General features: G+C 32.9%; 4 protein-coding genes across 4 annotated transcripts; 1 reads left to right on the top strand and 3 right to left on the bottom strand.

The window, feature by feature from the left end:
- Positions 1–1,768: 1,768 nt before the first annotated feature.
- LOC100785408 (sorting and assembly machinery component 50 homolog) lies at positions 1,769–6,629 on the bottom strand. Its single transcript, XM_003552224.4, has 4 exons — positions 6,013–6,629; positions 4,343–4,828; positions 2,719–3,231; positions 1,769–2,201 (listed from the first exon to the last, which is right to left on the bottom strand). Exons 1-4 carry the CDS (start codon positions 6,520–6,522, stop codon positions 2,118–2,120), a joined length of 1,593 nt encoding a protein of 530 aa, XP_003552272.1. The 5' UTR covers positions 6,523–6,629; the 3' UTR covers positions 1,769–2,117.
- Positions 6,630–7,531: 902 nt separating this feature from the next.
- On the top strand, positions 7,532–10,284 carry LOC100783816 (probable inactive serine/threonine-protein kinase bub1). The gene is made up of 5 exons (XM_003552221.5): positions 7,532–7,877; positions 7,965–8,109; positions 8,278–8,435; positions 8,915–8,999; positions 9,109–10,284. The coding sequence occupies exons 1-5, from the start codon at positions 7,792–7,794 to the stop codon at positions 10,201–10,203; spliced, it is 1,569 nt and encodes a 522-aa protein (XP_003552269.1). The 5' UTR covers positions 7,532–7,791; the 3' UTR covers positions 10,204–10,284.
- Positions 10,285–10,359: 75 nt separating this feature from the next.
- On the bottom strand, positions 10,360–11,155 carry LOC100782212 (non-classical arabinogalactan protein 30). Its single transcript, XM_003552218.5, has one exon. The coding sequence runs from the start codon at positions 11,072–11,074 to the stop codon at positions 10,550–10,552; it is 525 nt and encodes a 174-aa protein (XP_003552266.1). The 5' UTR covers positions 11,075–11,155; the 3' UTR covers positions 10,360–10,549.
- A 2,708-nt stretch (positions 11,156–13,863) lies between these two features.
- LOC100784541 (probable inactive receptor-like protein kinase At3g56050) lies at positions 13,864–18,042 on the bottom strand. The gene is made up of 9 exons (XM_003552789.4): positions 17,631–18,042; positions 17,396–17,534; positions 17,021–17,092; positions 16,760–16,903; positions 16,539–16,676; positions 16,014–16,423; positions 15,565–15,755; positions 15,342–15,474; positions 13,864–14,627 (listed from the first exon to the last, which is right to left on the bottom strand). Exons 1-9 carry the CDS (start codon positions 17,743–17,745, stop codon positions 14,035–14,037), a joined length of 1,935 nt encoding a protein of 644 aa, XP_003552837.1. The 5' UTR covers positions 17,746–18,042; the 3' UTR covers positions 13,864–14,034.
- Positions 18,043–24,306: the final 6,264 nt, after the last annotated feature.

The raw sequence follows: 24,306 nt of genomic DNA, 5'->3' as shown, positions 1-24,306 counted from the left end.
GTTTTAAACATATAATCACTTATTGCATCATAGGGTCATTTTACATTATGATCGAACCTTAAAAAGGGCTAAAAAGGGATATAAAGCCCTTACTCAATATTCTTTCACATGAGTCACTGTTGGTATTTTCTTTATCTTATTCTTGGGAATTTTCTCGAATTAGTTCAACACCTCCTTTCTAGCATCATCACCATCCTTTCCATCTTCGTTCTTCAATTGATGAAGAAATCATGATCAAAATCTTAAGGTTTTGTATTATTAATTGATTTGTTCAATTGGTCTCTTAGTATCTAGCCACTAATGCATGAGACATCATCAAAGTATTAAAGATTCTTGCTAATTTTAATTTATTTTGGTAATCTTTCAACGCTTCATCTCTTCAAGTCCCTGCATAGCTGCTTTTGACCTATACTCAATTGAACATTTGACATTGGAATTAGCCGAAATTATAGAGTATGATGATGGCTGTTATGCTAAATGTTTTTCATTCCATGTCATTCAATAATAACTAGTTCATATGAAGTGATCATTAGCATCTCTTAGTTATTTCTGAGGCATGTCGGAAGCCTTTGCTTGTGTTTGATAGAGGGGAGAAGGAGATAAATAAAAAAGAAATAAGGTGAATCTCACACTTTTTATACTTTACCTTAATTCAAATGTTTTTTTTTTTTGTATTTTCATCTTTTTTATTTTCATCATCTTGACTAAACACACTCTAAGTGTTAATGCCATCTTTGAGTACTACAATTTACTTGATCACATATATTTTGATGTATGTCTCAACCTTTGTTCAACTAGTCTCTAACATCTCTTCTTTGAATTCTCCTAAATTTTTCCTAACAATAACATTTATATAAGGTAAAATTTATGTGAATCTCACATAAAATCCACTGATAATGAAAAATATTAAGGTATAAAGTATGCTTCTTATTAACATTTTTTTTAAGTACAATTGTGTCAAGGCATGTCAACAATAAATAAAAATAGGTTTAATTATTCATTTAGTTTTTATAAAATTTTCAAACTTATCATTTTTAGATCTTGTAGTTAATAAGTGGATTTTTTAGTTTGTAACGTTTATATTTTAATTCCTTAATTAAATAATTTTAACGATAAAGACTTTTTGAAAATTAAAATATAAATTTTAAGAACTAAAAAATCCACTTATACATAAATTTGAAAATTATAAGAACTAGATAAATAATTAAGCCATAAAAATAAATAACATACTATCTCTTTACTGAAATATAAGTATAAGTAATTAATTTTACACTAAAAGAAACATTAATATTATCACTCAAGCTTCGATTAATGTGATAAATAGATTGCTAATTCAGGAATTCTTTTGATTTTTCTTAATTTTAGAGAACTAAATGACAAAATCTAACACTTTCAAGGATAAATAGATCATCTCAATAAGAAAATGACACAATAGATGATTTAACCTTTTTCTTAATATAGGGACTGATCCAATGTCTTCCTTTTCCGGGCTTTTGCGTGCTTCAGGAGGTATTAATAATTAGACATTTTTCACTTTTGGAATTAGGTTATGAATTAAGATCTCCTGAGCCAGCTCGGATTAGGAATGACTTCGGCTTAAGTTACATGAATTAAATTGTTAGCACAAATAGTATTGGCAGAAAATCAAAATTTAACCCGTGTATACCTTCAGGAACCACCCATCAAATATACAAGTACACAAGCACAAAGTCAATTTGCTGTTTTACCATTTGGAAGACAATAGGCATAAATATCCACAAGAATGATCTGAACGAATGTTAGCGATTTATTCAATTTAAGTTGAACAAACAAAGTTTGAGAATTCTCAGTGCCAATCGAGGCCTTCTAAAGTAGCAATACACGAGCGAATAATTTGGAATTTCATACACCATCGTCATGCAATGAGCATCGGCTTATATGTCTCGAGGGGTAATGTCTTTTCCAAAAACTGATCCTATAAATCCTCAACACTGGAACAGTGCCCTTTCCCGATTTCAGTCTGGCTTTTAAACGAGAAGGAAAAGAAGAGTACTAGCCATCCATTGACAGGCAGCAAAAATGTTTAATGCTACAGAATAAATGAAAAAGAAAAAGAATCTCAGCTGTGGACTCAATCACTAAGAAGGAGCCGAGAAGCTGAACCTAAATCCAGTTTTCCCACGATCATGCTCATTCTGCTTGAGTATGTAATAGAAATTACCCTGAAACAATTAGAAGTGTGTCAATGAAGAAATCATAAAGTCTTGATAAATAACAATTAAATACCAAATTAGAAGGGAGGTCAAGTAAGTGCCACATCAGAAAAGAGATTGGATAATTTTGTCAAACATTGCCAACCTTACAACCACAACTGGTTGTTTCTCTAAATTATATTATTATCAGTACATAGTTGAAAGAGTAAAATAAATAAATAAATTATATTCAGGTGATTTGCAACAATATCAAAACTTGGATCAAATATTGTTGCAGATAATTTATAAGATTAAGTGCTAAGTTCAGACCCAAAATTAAGGAAAATAAAAAGAAAAATTACACAACTAGCCCAAAGTCCAAATTTAAGAAATAAGACTACCTATCCCAATTCCCAAAGTCTTCTATGTATCCCTCCATCATTAACATTTCACTTCAATTATTCCCCCACCCCCCAAAAAAAAATTGGTTCCTTTGATCCCCTGCTCAATTAATATAAACTATAAAGAAACTGAAACATAAACTAACCTCTAGGCGAAAAAGTCTAGTGGGAACAACAAATCCACATCCCACAGATGTTCGAAAGGATTCTAAGAACTTCCGAGGTGAAAAGTGCTTATATTCATTCTGAGTTAATTTAGCAGTATTCCCAGCACCAGCAAAAACATGACCATGAATTCCATGATCTCTCAACCACCTAATTGGAAGATCAAAAGACAGGTCTGCAAATGCAGTAACAGCTAGATCTCCTCCAATGAAGTCCCATCTAGAGGAATCATCACTGTCATCAATAATTCCATCTCTACTTCGTCTTCGTGGTTCAGTAGGACCTAATCCCCTAGTTTTAAATCCCCACAATGTTATTGGTCCTCCAAGGGTGCAAACTGGAGAGAAATCACCACCCAAATAAAACCTTTCAGGAAGCGGAGATGGCTTGTTCATGAAGCCATGCCCCCATGGAAAAACAGCACCGGCAGAAATCCCAAGGTTAAGTGCCGTATTATAAAACCCAAAGGGGATGGCACAACGAACATCAAATTCCTGCATTGAAAGAGTCAAACAAGTTAGTCAAGAAAACAAAATATATAAAAAATGAGCAAAGAAAATACAACATATATTTAGACAGATGAGGGTTATTACCACAACTCGTTATACATGTGTTACTGAACATGCCTTGAAGTCATCATTCCCAACATTTTTTTAAAGAATACATGGATAATTTTCCATTCCCCAATATATATTATTTACCACAGTCCAAAGCATTTTCAGGCAGGTGGTAACAAAATTGCACTATATATACAATAAAGTTAGAAAAATATGATTTCTTGATACACACGATATATAATATAACACCTATGAAAGAAGCAAAAACCATAAGCAACCAATCATGCACTAGTGCCATGATTTTTCAAATAGTGAGAATAACGAAATAGGCTGTTTTTCAACAAGTATGAGCATCCTACTCAGGCAAAGCAAGCAAGGGCATTCTTTCACTTGGTGGAGAGGCCACACTCTGGTTAAACAAGCTCCTCATACATTGTCTACAACCGGCAAAATTAAAACTAAATGATGTCAACATGTATAGGAAAAGAAGAATATTGTTACAGACACCAGGTTCAGAATTTTTAAAATGCCCAAGAAGATGTACTCTGCCCATACCCAAAAGAATCGGATGTTTTAACCCTAGATTCCAAATCCTTAATTTCAATCTAATTCATTTGGAAGGTGGAAAGGATAAAGAATCAGAAATTATTTTCTGTTGTTCCAAAAAATACATAGATTGGTATAAATATATAGACTCTAATGAGACTGTCCCAAATAGGGAGTTACAAGGAAATAAATTTGGGAATAAAAATCTATACACAATCAAATCCTCCAAATTAAAGTAACCACAATAATTAATTAATTACAAATATATAGTTATAACGATAAATTCATTTAAAATTTCTGGTCTGCATCAATTTGGAAAGTAGAGCATACTAAAATCATTTCAAAAATTACTACATTGCTATTCATCACTCAGGGGGATAAGTTGTTGTTGTAATTACTACAGTGCTATCTATCACTTAACAGAGATTATAATGTTTATTCATGACATATACAATTGCATTTCGGCAAATTAATTAAAGGACAAGAAAATGATGTATTGCACCTGGCGCAGAAATCGCAAGCTCCGATGATCTGGTGTAAGGCCACCAAAGTGAGTGGTAGAAAGAAAAGCATATCCATTTGTAGGCCTAATTGGTGAGTTTCTCCTGTCAATTTTAAATGTATACTTCAAGGATGATAGTAAACCATGCCCAAGTTGCCTCCTTATAGACCTGGATGACATTTGTGATGGATCAGTCAAGGTACGCCATCCAAGAGTGTAGACTAAGTCATGGTGCCTTGTTGAGATTAAGCCTAGAGACAAGCCTAGCAACTGCTCTTTATATGAAGAAAACTCTTGCCAATCTTGAGAAAGCATGGATAGTCGTGCTACAAAGGGGGTTAACAATCCTTTCAGTCGAGGGGCATACACTCCTACACTTACCTCTGTTGTTTGGTTGGCACCATAGGCCAACGAGGCATCCCATAGATCACCATAACCTAATAAGTTTTTGTACTTAAGACCACCTTCAGCAGACCAAGAACTAGTCTGAAAGAGCATTGCAACATTTCCAACATGAAAAAAAAGGTAGCGGATTAAGACCAATAAATACTCAGATAATCAATATACAGCTTCCAATAAAACAAGGATGAAACAGAAATTTTCTACTCCACTACAAGGAAAAAAAAAATTTAGCTGAAAATTCATAGTCATGATCAAACCTTTATATTTTATCAATAGGCAACAAATCATATCTATGCAACCTCATAAAGTTTTAAAAATCCCAACAAATTAACATTATATAATGGCACATACATTATATCCTGATTGTCTTATTACCACGAGAAGTCATTAGAAATAGAGATAATCATTCTAAAGGACCAAAAGCCACAAAAACTCCACTCATAGAAAGAAAAATCAAATTGGAGCTCCAAGAATTTGGAGTATCTTCCCAATTTCCACATTAAGTATACTCTTTCAAATACTTACCTTATCTCTGACCAAATAGTCAAAATAGTAAAACAAGAAACATGCAAACTAACTCCTGCTCATCCCTATGCATAATATCAATAGCCAAGAAGTAAAGCAATGGTACATAGTAGTTTGTTTTGCTCTAATTCTATAAAATCTTTCATATTATTAAGGGGGAAATAAGTCTGCTTCCCTTAAACCCTTGACTCTATAATCTTGGCACAAGCAGTTCAATATATGTCTAATGTCTCGACTGAGAATAGTCAAAGATCATACTAGAAGATTACATTAACCTCAACGGCAGGAAGAATATGTTTTCTCAACAATTTAACCAAACCAAGACTTTATGGTAGAAACAGCTAACGATCAGGAAATGACATTTTTACGGCAACTGCAAAATAATAAAGCTAAACTAATTCCATTCAAAGTATGGCCATATAGGACCAACCCCTGGTCTCTGATAACAAGCCACAGTGCTATTCCCGTTCCTTCAAAATGCAGTCATGTCATAGTCACTTAAATTATGGTCATTGTCCTAACTCCTGATTACAGATTTGCTGTTTGCACTATAGTACAAACAAGGCTACAAGCATCTGCAATGAAAAATTACAACCTCAAACCTAAGTGAAAAAGCATTCTCATATTAACTAAAAATTCTTTACAACGCCTTAAATAACACTAGCATCTCTCGGTCCCTCACTTGGAATGAATTCAATCTAGTGCAATCTCAACATAACACACACTAGAGAGCAAAATTGTACCGCGGGTTTGGTGTAAACGCCGAAATCGCCGGAGATTCTGTTGGCGGACTCGACGACGTCGACGACGACATTGGCGGTGTGAGGCAGCTCCGGCGGACCGGCCTGGAGCGTGAGCTCGGCGGTGTCGAAAATCTCGAGGCCGCGGAGCCTGGCGAGGGCGATTTCGGAGGCGCGAATGAGCTCCTGCACGTTGGTGGCCTCCTCGAGGAGCTTGAGCTCCGCCTCGATCACCCACTCCTTTGTCTTCGTGTTGCCGCGAATCAGCACGTCGTGGACTCGGATTGGGACCAGCTCCGACGCCAATCGCCGGGACAGGGTTTCCAGCTTCGAACGCTGCTCGCGCAGCCGCGACAATGGGGATTGCTCCTGCGAAACGACGTCGTCGTCGTCGTCGTCCTCCTCCTCCTCTTCTTCGTCTTCGTCTTCTGGCTCTTCGATGTCGTCGTCTTCTTCTTCGGCATTGTTAGGGTTTTGTGGAGAGAAGGGAAGTTGCTCGTCTGAGTTTTCCATTGATCAGATTCGGAAGCAGTTTCCTTGGTGGGCTGAAGAGGAAGGAAGTGTGAGTAGAAGCAACGCACCAGGTTTTTGCTTTTCTTTTCAATAACCAGACTTATTTCTCTCATGTTGAAAAATGAAAATTTTAATATGTAAAAATTTATATTTTACAATGGTATTATTTTGATATAAAAAATTATAAGATAAATATATGTAATTACATAAAAAAAATATAAAAATTATATTATTTTTAAAAATAACATTAGATTTCCAATATAAATAGTGTCACTGAATTTTCTTGTACATTAATAATTATTTGAAGTTAAATTCATTCTGTACGAAATAAAATTGGATAGAATATCCGTGATCATCAAATGCACTAGAATTGAATAGTTCAAATGTAATTTGATTATGCTGTTTTTTTGTTAAAGTAATTTGATTATGCTGTTTTTTTGTTAAAGTAATTTGATTATGCTTTTTTTTTGTTAAAGTAATTTGATTATATTTAGGGTTTAACTGAAAATTAGGATATTGCCTTTTAGGTTAGTAATTAGTATCATGATAAGGTTTAGTGCTTGAAACTAAAAACAAAAGATTCATTGTTTATACTAGTTTCATGAATTATTCAATTCTACTACATTTGATGACCTACATCAACATTCTAAACTATCCAATTTTCTTTCAATTCAAGTAATTATAAATGTAAAAAAAAAATCCAGTATCACTATTTATATTATAACGAGAGCTTGAATTCCATCCAATAATCTTAACAAGAGTAAAATTTATTGTTCATTATATTATTTTTATTAAAAACTAGGGGAAAAAGCATCCCGTGTGTTTTTAAATTTTTTGAAAAATAAAAATAATAAAATAGAAATAATATCGGATAGTTTTTAGTATGTGAGTGAGATATGGGTTGGTTGAAGAGACTAATTATAGGGATGTTTTTTTTTTTGTAAAGGTGATTTTAGAAACAAAATGGAAAAAAAAAATGTGTGGACCAAATTATGTATATTTTTTTTAGTTATTTCATTTCATCATGCAGAATCATAAAAAAAAAAAAAATCATCATGCAGAAATCAGGCTATTCGGAATGTTTTCTGTGGTAGTTGGACTTGGGCCCAACCATTTTGGAAATAAAGTGGGCCAGCCCATTACCCAACCCAAAAAAAAGTGAAATAAAATTGAATCTCGATATAACGAGCATCTCGTAGCCGCGCCCAGACTAAAATTCAAATCAGGACCACCGCGACGACAACCGTTTCCGCCACCGCAGATTCAGAAATGGCGAACGTGGATGAACTTTTATCTTCCTTAATCTCAGACGTCCACGCCTACACCGGCAAAGACCCTCTTCTTCCATGGCTTCGGTACCCTTTAATTCCCACTCTCTCTCCATTCCTCTGTTTTCCACTTCACTTTTCGGTTTCCTCACTCATTCCCAACTTTACTTGCAGCGCGATCCGAAAGGTGAAGGACACTCTTCCTCCCAAAACCCTAAAGGAAAAGTTACCCGCGTTCCTGCAGAAATGCGCACACACCTTCGAGCTCGATCGGCGTTACAGAAACGACATGCGCTATCTTCGGGTTTGGCTCCACCTGGTAACCTAAACACCCTTTCCCCTCTCTTTTAGTGATTTGTGGGAATGGGTTCGGGAAATGAAGCCTAAAGATTTTTTTTTTATATCATTATTATTGGATTATTGGATTTAGCGAATTTTACAATGGGGTAATGAGATGGTTAGTGATTTTTTCCCCTCTGATTGGTAGATGGATTTTGTGGATGATCCAAAAACACTTTTGAGAACGATGGAGACTAATCACATTGGGACAAAACGTTGTGAATTCTACCAAGCGTATGCTCTTTACTACGAGAAAAGCAAGAAGAGCGATGAGGCAGAGAAAATGTACCATCTGGGAGTGAAGAAGTAAGTCGTATTCTGTAACCGTCAGCATCTTGTTTTGATTGTTGTGTTGAGTACATGAGTGGTGATGGAACTTAGCAATGAACTTTGTACGAACAAAGTTAACATGGTTGTCGATAGTTGCACAGTGTCATGACAGGCATCCCTCTTTTATTCTAATCTTTCCTTCATAGATATGATATGACTAAGATGCAACGCTAACTATGTTTAACCATTTAGCTTAAACACTCTCACCTTTGACTGGATCAGGTGTCCCATTCAGTTTTTTGCAGTGTTTGATGCTTCTGTGAAATTGGGACAGAAAATTCAGATGAAGTTGCTGTTAGATTATGCTTGAAACTTGATGCATGCATCATTTTCGATGAATTTTACTTTCTCATTCAATTTAGCTTAGCAAAACCTGGTACTCCAATTTGTATGAGATGCTTCTCTATCCCAGAAATTTCCAAAGTCATTTTTTACCTTGCCTTTTTTCTGAACAGCCTTGCAGAGCCTCTAGATAAATTGCAGAAATCATATGAACAATTTCTTCAACGGATGGAGCGAAAAAATAATAAGAGAATCCAGGTAATGACTTGCTTTTTCTCTTCATGTGCTCACATCTGTGTTGTTTTAGGCATCTCGTTGTTGTTGTTAGTGGTATTCAGTTAGCTAATTTAGAAGGAATCTCCTGCAGCATCAGGAAGCAAAAGCTTCCAGGAGGCCTCTGTCTTTAAAGAGCTTCCCTTCTCTTGACAACAAAACTGAGGGAAGCAAAAGCAATGGAGTAGACTGTGTTGAGGGTGTGCAAAAGGGACCCCGAATTGATAATTATGCAGCTAAAGGTGTGGCTGATGATAAAAACATAAAGACTAAGAAGGATGAGCGCAAGAGATTTTGTGGTGATGATACAGTTGTAGTCAAGTTTGTTGACACTGCCATGGTTGGAAAGTCTGAAGCAGAAGATGCATGCCATCATGGATTAGTGGATCCTACAATAAATATGAAGGAGGCCATGAATGCCATTAACAGCATGTTCCGGGAGCCATTGGAGACTGTTCCATTAGGCAAGAAATCACATAAAAACCATTCAAAAGAAGATCGTAGTACAAAGAACGAGTTTGAGGTTTTGGTTGATGAAAACTTGGACAATGGAATCAAACCATCCGGTTCCTTGTCACTTCGGAACAGGACTGAAGCTAGCCAACCTCACCAAGAACCGCTCCAGATATACATTGATGATGAAGAGACTTCTGAGACCAGTGATGTGAATTTGTTTGAAGGTGGTTGTACTTCATCGGCTTCACAACCAAATGGCTTTGTTTTTCTACGCTCCAAGGATATTCCTTCTAAAAAATCTAGTGATATGGATGCTGATAGCGATCGTAATTCAAAGTTCAGAGAGGATACAGTCGTTTGCAGATTTGTTGGTTCCGCCATTTTGGATGAACCAGAGGTGGAAAATGTTTGCCACCACGGTTTAGTAGACCCCACCATCAACTTGAAAGAAGCTATGGATGACATAAATAACATGTTTGGGAAGCCAATAGATTTTGTTAGGAGAAGAACCACCACCAAGCAGGAGAAGGCCCACCAGAGCATTAGGGGAAATGACATTGGTGGGTTTTCAATCCTTGCTGATGATGAGCTCCAGGAACAAGAAGTTCCACCTCCACCACCACCAAAATTGCTAGGAAAGTCCAAGGAATCTGATTTGTTTGAGCCAACTATCCTCACAAAGGAAGCCATAGATGATATAAACAAGATGTTTAACATGCCTCTGGATTTTTAGGAATAAGGTGATTGCTGAGTGCCTATTCTGATTTCTGATATGTAAGCAGAATTTGATTTTATGTGAGGTATTCGAATGAAAGGTTTCGGTTGTCCTTTTTCTACTGACTTTTCTGACTATTCGAATGAAAACCATTTCTCTTTTTAAGGAATAAAATGAGATTAAATAACCACAATAACATTGCAATTTAGCTTAATACAGAAAAAGACCAAAATGGAATACACCAAAAAGAATAACAAAAGGAAACATCTTCAGATTGAATACTATGTAGACACAAACAATAGGCAACAATAAAATCATGATCAAATAAATCTCAATGCATGGTCAAAGGTAATTGCTTGAGACATTAGTGGTGAGTCTGTGAGCATTCAGAAGGACGGAAAGCTAAGGGTCCAGCAGCATATATGACAGCCTCATACTTGCTTCCATGCAATTTCTTGTTCTCATAACGAAGTGGAGCCCCATTCAGACCATAATTGACATTGGAGAGGAGGCTGCAACTTTCAAGAGGAGACCAAACAGGCTTCACGTAGCAAGAGTGGAGGGGGTGGTCAAGTATATAATGCTGCATTTTGAACCCTTCAAGTGGTGCATAAAGGTAACCATTCTTGTCTGTCTCAAAGACCTTATAGTAGCTCACATGACCATTGTGGCTTTTGCAGGTAACACTCACTTTGGCTGAAGGAATGGGCTTGGCTCCAATCAAAGACCACGTTCCAAAGTGGTCACAGCTCTGACAGTAGACCGTGGCTTCCACCACCACCTCTATTTTCTTGTCTGTTGTTTTTGGAACATCTGCACTGGCTTCTGTGTAAGAGAAGGCCACCAGAAGTAGCAGTAGAGAAAGGATACTGAAGTGCATACCAGCCATTTTTCCTTGAGGGGTATACTAAGGGACTTGGAAGAGTTCAGAGATAAAGGCTTGCCAATTAAAGAGACATTCGCTTGATTGATATATATAGCTGATAGCTCATTGGTAATGGGGGGGGACTTGACTTGGGCTTAATTGACAATGAAGCACATCAACGTGCCATCCATTATGCTGCCAATAAATCTCATACTTTATATCTATACGTGAAGGCCACCTTTTGCCATGTACATTTTCATGTTATATGTAGGTGCCTATGTGTAGAACATTATATAAATGTTATATGTAGGTTCATTATATCAATAACTGTGTGTGACACGGGACCTTTGTTTAGTTATGAAATAAGACTGACCTATAGGTTTTTTATTTCCAATTCTATCAGTAAGTTTCATTAAAACAAATATTATAAGTTAATATTGATTAAAATTAGTATTATAAATTATACTTTACAAGTTTAAATGTTGAAATAGAATTTTATATAAAAAAAATGAAAAAAAGGTACCATTTCCAGTCATCTATATAAAAAAAATGGTTTGTTTAATTAATTAGGGCGGATGATACTACCAACATAAATCCCCTTTTCACGCCCCTAGTCATGTTTGGATCTATAGTATGTGTTATCTAAATTGTAGTTTATGCACAACTACTAATACCATCGTCCAATTCGTAAAATAAATAAATCATGCAAGCAAAATGATGGAACAAAAAATATATTGTTTTTTATGTATATATATATCGTTTGTCTTTTCAAATTAATGTCTAACGAACCAAATATTTGTCGAGTTTAACTACTTAAATATTTAAAAAAGTAGAAACAGTAAAATCAATTTATTATGGATGGACAAGGATCAATGAGAACCAAATTGAAAGAAAAACTGGATTTGAACTATAAAAAAATATTTTGTAAATAAAATGGATATCGTAAAATTTAAAATCTTTTTATCTACTTCCTAAATTATGAATATTCTATCAATTGCAATAATTGTCATTAGCTTACAGACGATGGCGCAATCATAATTATTTGCATGCTATCTGCATTGTTTTATCAAATTATTCATTTTATATCATTTTTAATCCTTAAAAGAAAAAATGAAATACATAAATAAAACTTGAGAATAATTTTTTAATGATATTATAATAATTTGATCAACTAAAATATCAAATGAATTTTTGTTTGAATTATTTTATTGCAACATTAATTTTTACTTGATTAAATTTTCAATTTAGTCCTCTAAAATTATGTGTTATTGCATAACTATTCTAAAAAAAAAATCTATATAAAAACTATTCTAAAAATTTGGTCACCAAATTAGTCTCTCAGATCTTTTTGCCACCACTTTGGTCATCCAAAAATATGCTCACTAAATTAATCTCTCAAAGATTTAATATGTCACAAAATTTGTCTGTCAAAGATTCTTTTTATCATCACTTTAGTCCTCTATTTTAAACTGTGGAGGAACTAGTTTAGTAGTACTAAATTAAATCCTTCAAGGACAAAAACAGTGAGAGAAGCCTTGGTTGAATACTACGATGATGTTTTAAATTGAGAGTGCTACGATATGATTAAAAAATTTGGAAGTAGTGACGCGCATAACTTTAGAAAACTAAATTGAAGATTTGTTCTCTATATCTTTGTTAAATACTAAAAGACAAATACAATAAACATATTAAAGAACGTAGTTGTCATAAATAAAAAATTTAGATTGAGCCACGTTATAAATTCACTACTGGATTAATCATAATTAAAGTTCAAAACTCATTAAGGACTAAATAAGAAGATTTCAAAATACACAAATGCCAATTAATAAATAAATGAAAAGTTCAAAATTTGTTGTACCTGTACACTCTTTTCCTTAATTGAAGTTAGTAATGATATAGACACCACCAATTTTTTACATTCTAAAATGCATACGGTTTCTTTAGTCGTTGATTTTTCCAGCATGATGATGAGCAATGCAAAGGTTAAGGTCAAGAACCTTGTTATCTTCAATTGGCAACTGTCCTATAGCAAAAGCAATCGTCGTTTACAACAAGTGCCACCAAGTCATATTCACCCAGTCAGCCATGCAGATGCAGCTGCCCTTGGAATTTTCTGCCGCCCGTTATTTTATTTGGCAGGCTACAGCTTGGAAGTTTGTGCTTTATAGGTGTCATTTGCTCACAAACTTCATTCATACTTCATCATAGAAAATTAGCAAGGCCCCCATAAGACTTTGACCTTGTCCATGTATATTATTAAAACATCAAATATCACACCCCCAACCTTAACCTGGCCTCTTATTTATCACATGTAACTTTCAACAAAGTGCAAATGAAGGCCTAGCAGTTTTTATCAACACACATGGGTATGACTATGATTACTGAGAACTTTTTTTTGTTGTTGTTAATGAACTGAGAGTATCCTTCTTTAGCCAAGAATCAGGGACTAATCTCTCAAAATTCCAAGATCCATTTAAGAAGTTGAATTCTCCTAACATATATTTCTTCATGTACATGATTATGAGAAATGAACCCTTGATCATCACAAGCTTAAAAGACAAAGTTATCTGTCAATCATACCACACAGTGATTCAACTATTTGTTACTCAGAACAACTTATGTTGTTTATGAAAATAGTAAAAGTTGGAAGTGGGGAGAGAAATGCATAGTGGTGGTAACTGGTAAGAAACATAATTAAAAATATTTTTAATTCACCAAATAAACTCACTGAGCAAATGAAATTAACTGATGTGAAACTTTTTTTTGTTAGTATAATTTCATAAACCATAACCAAACGAAGCACCGCAGGAAAAGAAAAGAAAAAATCGCATTCTTTTATCTCCCTTATGTACATGTGATTTGCCTCTCTTCCATAATTAACACAAGATGTATTAATCTACAGGTGAATACATTTTTGTGCCTTCACCGATGGAAAAAGGATGAGGAAGGTAAGAACTCCATACTTACAACCTGATTTACCGATTTCAGCTTGCATTTACAGAAGCAATCTCAAGCTCTGCCCACCAAAGTGGAGAAAGCTTTGGAACAGCTGCATCAGGTGTTATTTTTGTTATCTCTCTTAATCTCACACAAACTTCTTTCATTGTTGGTCTTTGCTTTTGATCAGGATGGACACAAGATTTAATCAAAGCATCGACTTGTTCTAGTTGTTCTTCTTGGAAGGATGCTAGAGTCGGATCCACCATTTCTTTGAGGGGCTGATCCCCTTGTAAATAGTGTGAAGCCCAGTCATCAAGTGAGCCATCATTGTCCACTGAATAAGGGAGTCTGCCAGTTACCATTTCAAATAATATAACACCAAAGCTGTAAATGTTACTTGCTGGTGTCATGTCAGTGTTTTTTCTAGCAGGAGATTTTATCACAGCTGAAGCTATTTCATTTAAGAAACTCAAATCAGAGATTTTGGCAGCATAATCATCAGTGAGTTGGACAGCTGAAGAATTCAGGTTGCTAAGGACCAAAGGAGGCTCCAACTGGTGCATATGTTGTAGGCAGTAAGCCATGCCCATGGCAATTCTAAGTCTTGTTCCCCAATCCAAGTGCTCAGATTCTTTTACTGGAATTCACAACAAGATCGAATACATCAGCCAGTTTCCAACTTCAACACAAAGAATGCCAAAAAAAAAAGCCCTTAAAAGCAACTATTGCTTTGAAAGAGAAAAGGAAACATGGGAAGTAGATACCAGAGGGGGGAAAAGCATATAAATTCAAAAATATTGTACGCTTAATTTCTCACATAAATATAATTCAAAACCTAATTGCAGAGCTACTAATCTAGCAAGCTATCATTAGTTACTTTGCACCATCCTAGAAAGCAGGAGGTTGGGGATGCAATGAGCATTATAAAACTAGTTAGTTGACATCTGCAGTTTTTTGGGCTCTCCTAAATATACTTAAGTTCTAAACTGTACTGACAAGTTATAGCAAAAACGCTAAATAGGTTGAATGGTTGAAAGACCAAAGGATCTTTATGTTATAATATGTACAATGAGTCAGAGAAAATGCCTTACTGGGTGGCCAAATGATAAGAAGTGATGTTATAGCAAAACTGAGAGCAAATTAGTCCTAACTAACTACAGGGTAATATTAGAGTAATAGCACAAGCTCCAATGAACTGAATGTATAGAGTATCAATAGATGGAAAACTTGATGATCAGCAAGTATGTAAAATCAACAAATTAAAAGTTGATGACCATAAATAGGGATACAGAATACTCAATCATTGATTTATTTCCAATGTAATAATAGCACCGAAATGGTAGGTACTCACTGTGTAAATGCTCAAAGAGTGTTCCATTCGGGGCATACTCAAAAACCACCATTCTGGTGAAAGGCTCATCTTCTTCACAATGTCCAAGAAGATTTACAAAATTCTTGTGGTTCACTTTTGATAATGTATCTATCTGAAACCATAATTGCTTAAAATGTTAGTTACAATAGCAGCCTAGTTGAAAATCTAAAAAAGAAATTGTTTATGTTTTAGTTGGCAGTACCTTGTTCCTAAATTGGGCTTCTAAAGTCTTTGACCAATCTTTGGATGATGTCGCTGCAACAGATGCCACAGCTATTTCAACACCACTAGATAAAGTCCCTTTGTACACTGTACCAATGGATGAAGTACCAATTACATTACTAAAATCTTCACATGCTGCTTCAAGCTCTGATCTCTTTAGCTTTGGCACACCTGAAAATGTAAAATTCTGTCATACATGTACGGAGGCAGAAATCTTATATGCAATACATAAGTAACATAGCTCAGTCAAGGGAGTGCAATACTGCAATCATTCAAGCCAGATCAATTAGATGACCAACTTAACAAGGACCTAATGCAAATAAGTTTTTTTTTTGTCACATTTCAAGAATCCTGAAGCAGTGGTTATGTAGTTAACTACTGTTTTCAGTCATTGCTCCACTTAACTACTTTTAAACTGCTAAGATTTACCTGTTACAAATGCGTTCTGAAGCTGTCCGCTTAATCCTGTGGCCCAAGGTTTTACAGTAGCTACCTTGTTTGTTTTACAGAGATATAGGCCAATGATTGAAATGAGAAGAAATACAGCACCACCCATAACTCCAGCCAAAATAACAACTACATGGTTCTTTGATGAGCTACTTTTATATAGCGGTGCAGATCGTGGTCCAGGCAGGGGAGAAGGAGAAGCAGAATTATTTCGGTCAACAGGAGCTGGCTTCTGAACCACTGGTGGCGTTGCTGGGGCAGGTGGGGGAGCTGAAGGAAATGGAGCAGGACTAACAGGAAAAACACGATTAAAAGGACTTCCACCTTCGTGAGTACGAGTTTGCAGTAGCCTCTGAACACCATTTTTATTTTGGCCAACATGCCTTGATTGCCTTCACAAAAAGAATGATAGAAGAGTTAAGATTATGAAGCAGAAATACATGAAAGACTCTCATGGCTCATAACTACAAACTAGAGATGACCCCTTTTGGAAGCTTAATGACATACTGTTTGATGGATCTTCTACAAGCTGGCACTTTTTCTGCACGGATTAGTTGGTTTTCATCTACTTGATATTCAGAAAGCATCTTCAATTCATTAATTTCAGGAGAGAAACCACAAAGATGATCATTGTTGTCCAGCAAACTGCAATATGAAGAAACTGAGTACACAGTAGGAAAATAAGTTTGAAAAATGAAATTTGAACTGTTCAAAGAGTATTATCCTACAGGATTGTTAACGAAATATTATTCCCAAGATCTCTAGGTAGTGGTCCACTGAAGTTGTTGTAGCCCAAATCCAAAACCTCCAATTCATTCAAGTGTGCAATTCCTTCAGGGATGATTCCATAAAAAGAATTGTTCCGCAAAATTCTGCAACAAAGTCATCACAATACTATTAGACATTTGAAAATTGGAAACTGAAATTATTAAGGAAGTAGCTGCAAATCTGCAATAAATAACACAAATTGGTAACAAGCAATTACTTACATGGACTTTATGTGAACAAGGTTTGCAAGCTCAGGTACCAGATTTCCTTCAAGACAAAGGTCTTTCAAATTCCTGCCAAACAAAATACATCCTCATGATCAGCATGATGCTAATACTATCTAACCAACAATATGAACAATAGTAATTTGATTTAACAGTCTCAAAATATCATGGATCAAACAGTTTTGCTAATTACAAGAAGAAATAATACACAAATTTTAAACTTGGATCTCTCGTACGATGACCCTAATGAAAAAAAGAAAAGAAAAGAAGAAAAAACATTCATTTTTTTGTTCTGCCTCTGGACATAAATTAAATTGAACAGAAATCTACATATATTCAGTTTCTGAAAAACATCACAAAATCAGAACTTACAAGACCACTACTCTTCCATCAGAACACTCAACTCCAAACCAATTACAGGGGTTAACTGCTACTTCATCATTAACCCAATTGGACAAAGCATCAAAAGGGTCGTTTACTATTCCATGCTTGAACTTCAAAAGAGCTTTACCTGCACATAGAACTCCCTTCTCAGCTTTAATTCCCCTCAGATACACACAATTAACCTCACGAGAATACAAAATTCCACAAACCAAAATTCCAATACCTTCTTCATTCAAAGAGCAGCACAAACTAAAGTTCTGAAACAATAAACACAACGCCAGAAGGAAGAGAACTCCCCCAGGATCCCTGAAGCAGCTAGATTTCCAGTTTTTGCTCATTCTTGTTGCCTGAAAACGTCAACTCGGGCAAAAAAGCACGACCCAGATTGAGTTTTTCTTCAAAGAAACGAATTTGAAAGGATTTGAATCCAAAAGAATCAGCCTTCGAAAGTATCGAAAGATGGGAAATTGCTAAAACATTGTCAAATAGGCCAAAGGGATGAATCTCCAAACCATGTTCTTAGACCAAGAAAACCAGTTTGGACCCATACAAATTACTACAATACAAAAATATTTGAAAACGCGTTCCCTCACAATAGAATTTTTATTTAAAAATATTTTCAATCTAAACGTAACTTCCACACACATCTTCCAAAAAAAAGAAAATCAATGTTACCAACTCCGACACGTCAGTTGCCGTGTAATAAAATTGTAACTCTAAAAGAAAATATTTATAGAATCTAGGAGTTTTTTCATTGTAAAATGTTTTACAATGTAAAGTAATGAGATATTGTAATACGTATAATATTTAAAATAATTATTGTAAAAATTAATTATATATATATATATATATATTTATATATATATATATATATATATATATATATAAATTTTTCATATAGTGAAAAAAGGATTTATATTATGGGTGCCTAATCTATAATAAAAATTAGTTTAACTTTTTTTACGATAAGCTTATGAGAAATCATAATAACTATCATTTTTAAAATGATTATTATAATAATTAAGCAAATTACCATATATATTATTGTACCATATATATATATATATATATATATATATATATATATATACTAATTTTTATCGAATGATAATATAACTTTTATTATTTATTTTATTCAATAATAAAACTAATGTAAAAAGTTTTACAATATTGACTAATGAGAAATCATAGTAAGTATATTTTTTAAAAATGTATAAACTATAATTTATTCGATTTGATAATAAATGTTATATTAAAATTGTATAAAAAAAATATATTTCTAACATTTTTCTATTCCTGTGAATCAAGTTGTGGGTGTAGATCTGTTTAATATTAAACTCATTATATTAACGATATTAAATAGTTTAATAAATTAATTTTATTTATTTACATACTCCATTTTCAATTATAGTTCTCATTTAACTAGCATTCCTTAAAAACTAATTAATCACGTTAAATTTATCAATTATTTATACTATTATTCTAAAATTATTATTTTTTTATTTTTCTATTTATTTAATTATTTCACATTAATATTTAGAGAAAAAAATAATTAAGTAAGAATATAAAAATAATAATTAATATACCTAGAAGTTAGAAAAAAAATCTTATAAAAAACAACAAACAATTTTTTTTAAAAATCTTATAATTAAGATCGAAGAAAATAATTTTTAAACATGATCGTCCACACAATAGTTAAAGAAACCAAATAAAAAAAATCCCTACAACATTAAAGATTGCACAAGATGGAACGGGTCCAAGCTCCGAGCTGCCTCCAACTGTAGTTTTTAACGGTGCTGACTTATGAGTTGTAAATTACATGCCCATCATGCAAATAGATTGGCTGTCCTTTTATGAGAATTATTAGATGGAGAGTACTAAGTACAAGACTTTTTTATTTTAAAATAATTGGAAGAAATAAAAGTATACTTTTTAGAATACTATGATTAAGAAAACACGTGTGTTTAATTATTTTAGACGAGAATTTGAATTTTCTCTTCTTTTTAAAATAATTAGAAAGAGTATTAAATTGTGATTATGACTAAAATTGTATTTTAAATCAAGATTACGCCTTAAAGATGTGAAGATTGTTAATTCCATATTTTTTAAAAATTGTTAATTCATATTGGAAAAAAATGTTATGATATTTTAGAGATGATTTGTCATTTTTCTAAAACACATACACTACAAAAATGACATATAGTATATACTAACACGCAAATATTATTCATTAGATTTATTTTGATGGATCCAACAAAAAACACTTTTCTCCAAATTGGCATGGAATGTGATAAAAATTATCTATCTTTTTCATTTTTTAATTTCTTAAATAATTAAATATTTTTAAAAAACACTAATAAATAATTTAGGTTAAGAAATAATAGAGTAAAAATTATTTTATAATTGGTCTGAAAATACTTAACATACTGTAGGAAGAATTTTTTTTTTTTTTAGTATTCCTAGTTTTTTAGCTATGCATCTGTTGGTTGATGCAGCTTATCTTTCCCACGTGATTATAATTTATTTATACTATATTCTTCATTTAGCCAAACAAATTGACAATATTTTCTTTACTTTTTTTACTCATTTATACTAAACAATGAATTTTTTCTAATAAATTTTTATTTTATTTATATCAATATTTTTATCTTCTCTATTTACTCTTAATTCAAATCAAGCTTAAAATTGGGAGATAAGTTTTTCCCCATTATGTTTTATGGAAATAATAAAAGAAAGAATAGTATATCGTTGTTGTGCCTTTAGGGTCAATGTTTTCGTATAAAATGATGATGATGAAATAGCGAGTTTTGGAGCCTATCATGCACCCATGGCGAGACTAAATGATGATATATAATATATCAAGTCTCTCTCAAGACTTGGTAAAAGACTTCATGGTCGATTCGAATAGAGCTTGCCAAGAAGTAGCACTTCTAATAAGTTATAATGTATTTGTCTTGTAATAATATGTCGTGATTCCAAAAGGAAAACAAAAATCAAATTGTTTCACTGTTTGAAGTTTTTGCATGAGTGAGATTTGCCCACTATTTGGCATGTGACTAATGTGTGTGTCTATATATATATATATATTGGTTAATGGATTGCTTCGCTGTTATTTTACAACTATTTCATTATGTCCAATAATAATATAATAAAAATATCTGAAAATTAATTAAAATAAAATATATCTTATTGAGTTAATAACAAATTAATTAAAGAATTGAAAAAATATTTAAGGAGTTGAATTCCTTATCATAATATAAATCATTGATCGATATTCGGTATTATATCTTACATAAATTTTCATGATATGCACACAGATGTGGACTTGCAGGCACTAGTTTGAAGAATCGATGCATACGAATACGATGGATAGGTTCTATAGTAAAAATTAGAGAAGAATGTGTTGGTAAATATTTGTGTTTTAATTTAAAATTTATAAATATATATTAATTCTATTTTATAAAATAAAATATTTATTTTAGATTTTCTTAAAATTTTGTTTTAATGAGTCAACTAGTTTGTTTGTTATGTTTGTTGTGACAACTGTAGGTTGGTTTTCCAACGGTCATATTTTGTTGTTGCAAAATGCCTATATATATCTCTTTCCTCTTTTCTAGAAAGGACAGACTGAGAGCTCTGGTTTCTTTCTCCCAAAAATTTCTCTCTTTCTTTTTCTATAAAAAACTAATTTTTTGTGAGAGCAAGAGCATTGGTGTTCATAAGGTTTGGGGATCCTTTCGCTGCACACGATCGGAACCAACGGATTATCGTATCTTGGGAGAGGAGCGCAATCAGAATTTCTTACCCGTGCAGTGGGGGCGTTTTCTCTCTAAGGATAGCGTTTACGCGCTTCAACCCAAGCTATATCTTTCTTCCCCTAATTTTTTTTTCTTGTGCTTATTGTATGTTATAATGCATTATTCATGTGTTGTCAATTAAATTTAATTTACTACTGTTATTTTGTTATTTAATTCAAGACTGTGCATCTTCTTCGTATTTATTTTCCTTCATTTTTATTTTATTTTTCCAACAGTCTTAGAGAGAAAAATTAGTTATCACTTTCTTCTTGCATAGTCTTTTCTGCAATAGCATTTTATTTTGCCAAAATATCTGTCATGAATATGATTGACTCCCCTTTTAGTAAGTTTGAAAAATTAATGGATGAAGACACAATGTATTATGCTTTATTAAAAATGTTTTATTATATTATTTCATTTCCTTAAATTTTACATTAGTGAGAGATTGTTGAAAAATATTTTCTTATAATTTGAAATTTAAAATATATTTTCTTTATTAATGATGGTTTTGAAGAGAAAATGCTTTTAGAATTAGTTTATGTGAAAAACTAAAAGCATACTTCTAATTTCATTCCTATATGATTAGAAAACTATCTTTTACTTGGTCAAATGATCCTGTGAACACAAGTCTTTAAAAATCAGGACATTTGTTGTTTGGTTTTTAATTTTTATTGTTTAACGTTATTATTACTACTGCAAGTATTTTGTTGTTGCATGTTGACTGATTGTCTCTTTATTTATAACTCATTGATAAAAGATAAGCCTGTGGAAATATAACACACAAAATAATAAAATAAACACTTTGGTAAAACTTTATATTTTGCATGTAGTATTCTTAAAAGAGTACCTTATAAACAAAAAAAAAATCTTTATGAGCTATGGAGAAAAAGAGAACCAAATCTGAAATATCTTAAAGTGTGGGGGTGTCTAGTAAAGGTTAATATCTCTATTAATAAGAAAAGGAAAATTGAAAAAAAAATATTAATTATATTTTGTTGGATATTTTTTACATAATACTATTTATAGATTCTTAGTTATTAATTCAGAAGTATCTGAAATTTCTAATGGTACTATTATGGAGTCTAGAGATGTGACTTTCTTTGAAAATATTTTTTCTTGAAAAATAAATTGTTAAATCTTTGTATGGTTTGAAACAAGCTCCAAAGCATTCACACAAAAGTTTGATTAAGTTATTCTTTTGTATGATTTTCAAATTAATGATAGTGATAAATGTGTGTATGTGAAACAATTTGATGATAATGGATGCGTCATTTTATGTTTGTATCTGGATGACATATTGATATTTGGTAGTAATATGCATTTCATAAATGATGTGAAGTTTTTCTTGTTTAGAAATTTTGGTATGAAAGACCTTGGTTGTGTAGATGTGATTTTGGGTATTAAGCTTATAAAGAAAAATGATGACATGACTTTTACCCAATCTTAGTATGTTGAAAAGCTATTGAAGAAGTTTAATTATTTTGATGCGAAACATGCTTTTACTCCTTATGACTCATCCATCAAGTTAAAAAAAAAAAAGAGTAAAGAAATTTCTTCACATAAATATTCTCAAAGTATCGGATCTTTGTTGCATTTGACAAACTTCTCTAGGCCTGTTGATATTGCACATGCAGTTGGTAGATTGAAAAGTAATTGAGGGATTTAGTGATACAAAATTGAAGTTCTGATTTTGATGAAATAAAAATAACAAGTGGTTATGTCTTTGCTTTAGCTAGCTGTGTAGTATCATGATAATCTACTAGACAAATTATTATTTCACATGAAAGCAAAAATTATTGCTTTAAATACTGCTACTAGTGAGGATGAATTTCTTAAAAATGTATTATGTGATTTGTCATTGTTAAATAAGCGTATACCTCCAATTCCAATGCATTGTGATAGTCAAATTGTTATATCTAAAGTGACAAGCAAAATTTTAATGAAAAAAAGAAGACACTTAAGAGTGACACATAAGTCTATAAGAAATTTGATTTCTCATGATGTCATTTCTCTTGACTTTGTCAGGTCAAAAAATAATATTGCGGATCCGCTTACAAAAGGGTTGATGTGTCAACAAGTATTTGAGTCGTCGAGGGGAATGAGATTAAAACCCATTATTTAGTTACAACAATGGACACCCGTCTCCGTGTGATTGGTGATCCCATGAATGGAGTTCAACGGGTAACAACGAAATTGTTCGTTGACTAAAGTACACCAAAATGAAATTTGACGAAGCTGTTCTGTTTCTCATTCCTATGACGAGGTGTATTATAAATTGTGGGAATATTAAGGTTGAGGTATTTATATATGTGTATTTTTGGTATAAAAAAAAAACAAAATACCTCTTAATGAATCCGATGACAATTATTGTAGGGGTGAGGGTCACAACTCACTCTTTGAGGATTCACCTAGTGAGTGTGGTGGTGGGGCCGCCAATGTGAGATATGGGCTAATCTCTAAAGGACACTCACGAAACAAGATACAAGCGCAAGGCCGTGTAACGTGCTACCACTGATTAGAACCTAATTGAACGCCAATATTGTAGGGGTTGTGTACTAAAGTCCGGTTAAAGAATATGTAGTTCAAGACAATCAAGTCACTACATTTTTCTCGGATGGAAGTTCATAAACACTAGGTATAAGGCTCAAACCCGGAAGGTTCCTTATGCCGAAATACAATATCACATGCTCTTACTCTTATATTTTTATACAAATTATCTTTTAGAAAATATATTTTAAAATTTTAAATTATGTGGGGGAATGTTGGTAAATATTTGTGTTTTAATTTAAAATTTATAAATATATATTAATTCTATTTTATAAAATAAAATATTTATTTTAGATTTTCTTAAGATTTTGTTTTAATGAGTCAACTAGTTTGTTATGTTTGTTGTGACAACTGTAGGTTGGTTTTCCAACGGTCATATTTTGTTGTTGCAAAATGCCTATATATATCTCTTTCCTCTTTTCTAGAAAGGACAGACTGAGAGCTCTGGTTTCTTTCTCCCAAAAATTTGTCTCTTTCTTTTTCTATAAAAAACTTATTTTTTGTGAGAGCAAGAGCATTGGTGTTCATAAGGTTTGGGGATCCTTTCGCTGCACA

This window comes from Glycine max, chromosome 18 (assembly GCF_000004515.6).
Source record: "Glycine max cultivar Williams 82 chromosome 18, Glycine_max_v4.0, whole genome shotgun sequence".
In the NCBI taxonomy this organism is placed as follows: domain Eukaryota; kingdom Viridiplantae; phylum Streptophyta; class Magnoliopsida; order Fabales; family Fabaceae; genus Glycine; species Glycine max.
Note: the sequence above shows the minus strand (reverse complement) of the source record. Positions and strands in the feature narration are given on the sequence as shown.

Bases quoted from the DNA above. Each gene is read 5' to 3' on its own strand.
- LOC100782212 (XM_003552218.5), bottom strand. From the start codon at position 11,074: ATGGCTGGTATGCACTTCAGTATCCTTTCTCTACTGCTACTTCTGGTG.
- LOC100783816 (XM_003552221.5), top strand. From the start codon at position 7,792: ATGGCGAACGTGGATGAACTTTTATCTTCCTTAATCTCAGACGTCCAC. The intron at 8,110-8,277 runs GTAACCTAAACA...TCTGATTGGTAG, and splicing joins TTCGGGTTTGGCTCCACCTG to ATGGATTTTGTGGATGATCC. The intron at 9,000-9,108 runs GTAATGACTTGC...AATCTCCTGCAG, and splicing joins AAAATAATAAGAGAATCCAG to CATCAGGAAGCAAAAGCTTC.
- LOC100784541 (XM_003552789.4), bottom strand. From the start codon at position 17,745: ATGAGCAAAAACTGGAAATCTAGCTGCTTCAGGGATCCTGGGGGAGTT. The intron at 16,424-16,538 runs GTATGTCATTAA...CTTTTTGTGAAG, and splicing joins TGTAGAAGATCCATCAAACA to GCAATCAAGGCATGTTGGCC. The intron at 15,756-16,013 runs GTAAATCTTAGC...TTACATTTTCAG, and splicing joins TCAGAACGCATTTGTAACAG to GTGTGCCAAAGCTAAAGAGA.
- LOC100785408 (XM_003552224.4), bottom strand. From the start codon at position 6,522: ATGGAAAACTCAGACGAGCAACTTCCCTTCTCTCCACAAAACCCTAAC. The intron at 3,232-4,342 runs GTGCAATACATC...CTTTCAATGCAG, and splicing joins GCTTGCGATTTCTGCGCCAG to GAATTTGATGTTCGTTGTGC. The intron at 2,202-2,718 runs GTTAGTTTATGT...TAATTGTTTCAG, and splicing joins CTAGACTTTTTCGCCTAGAG to GGTAATTTCTATTACATACT.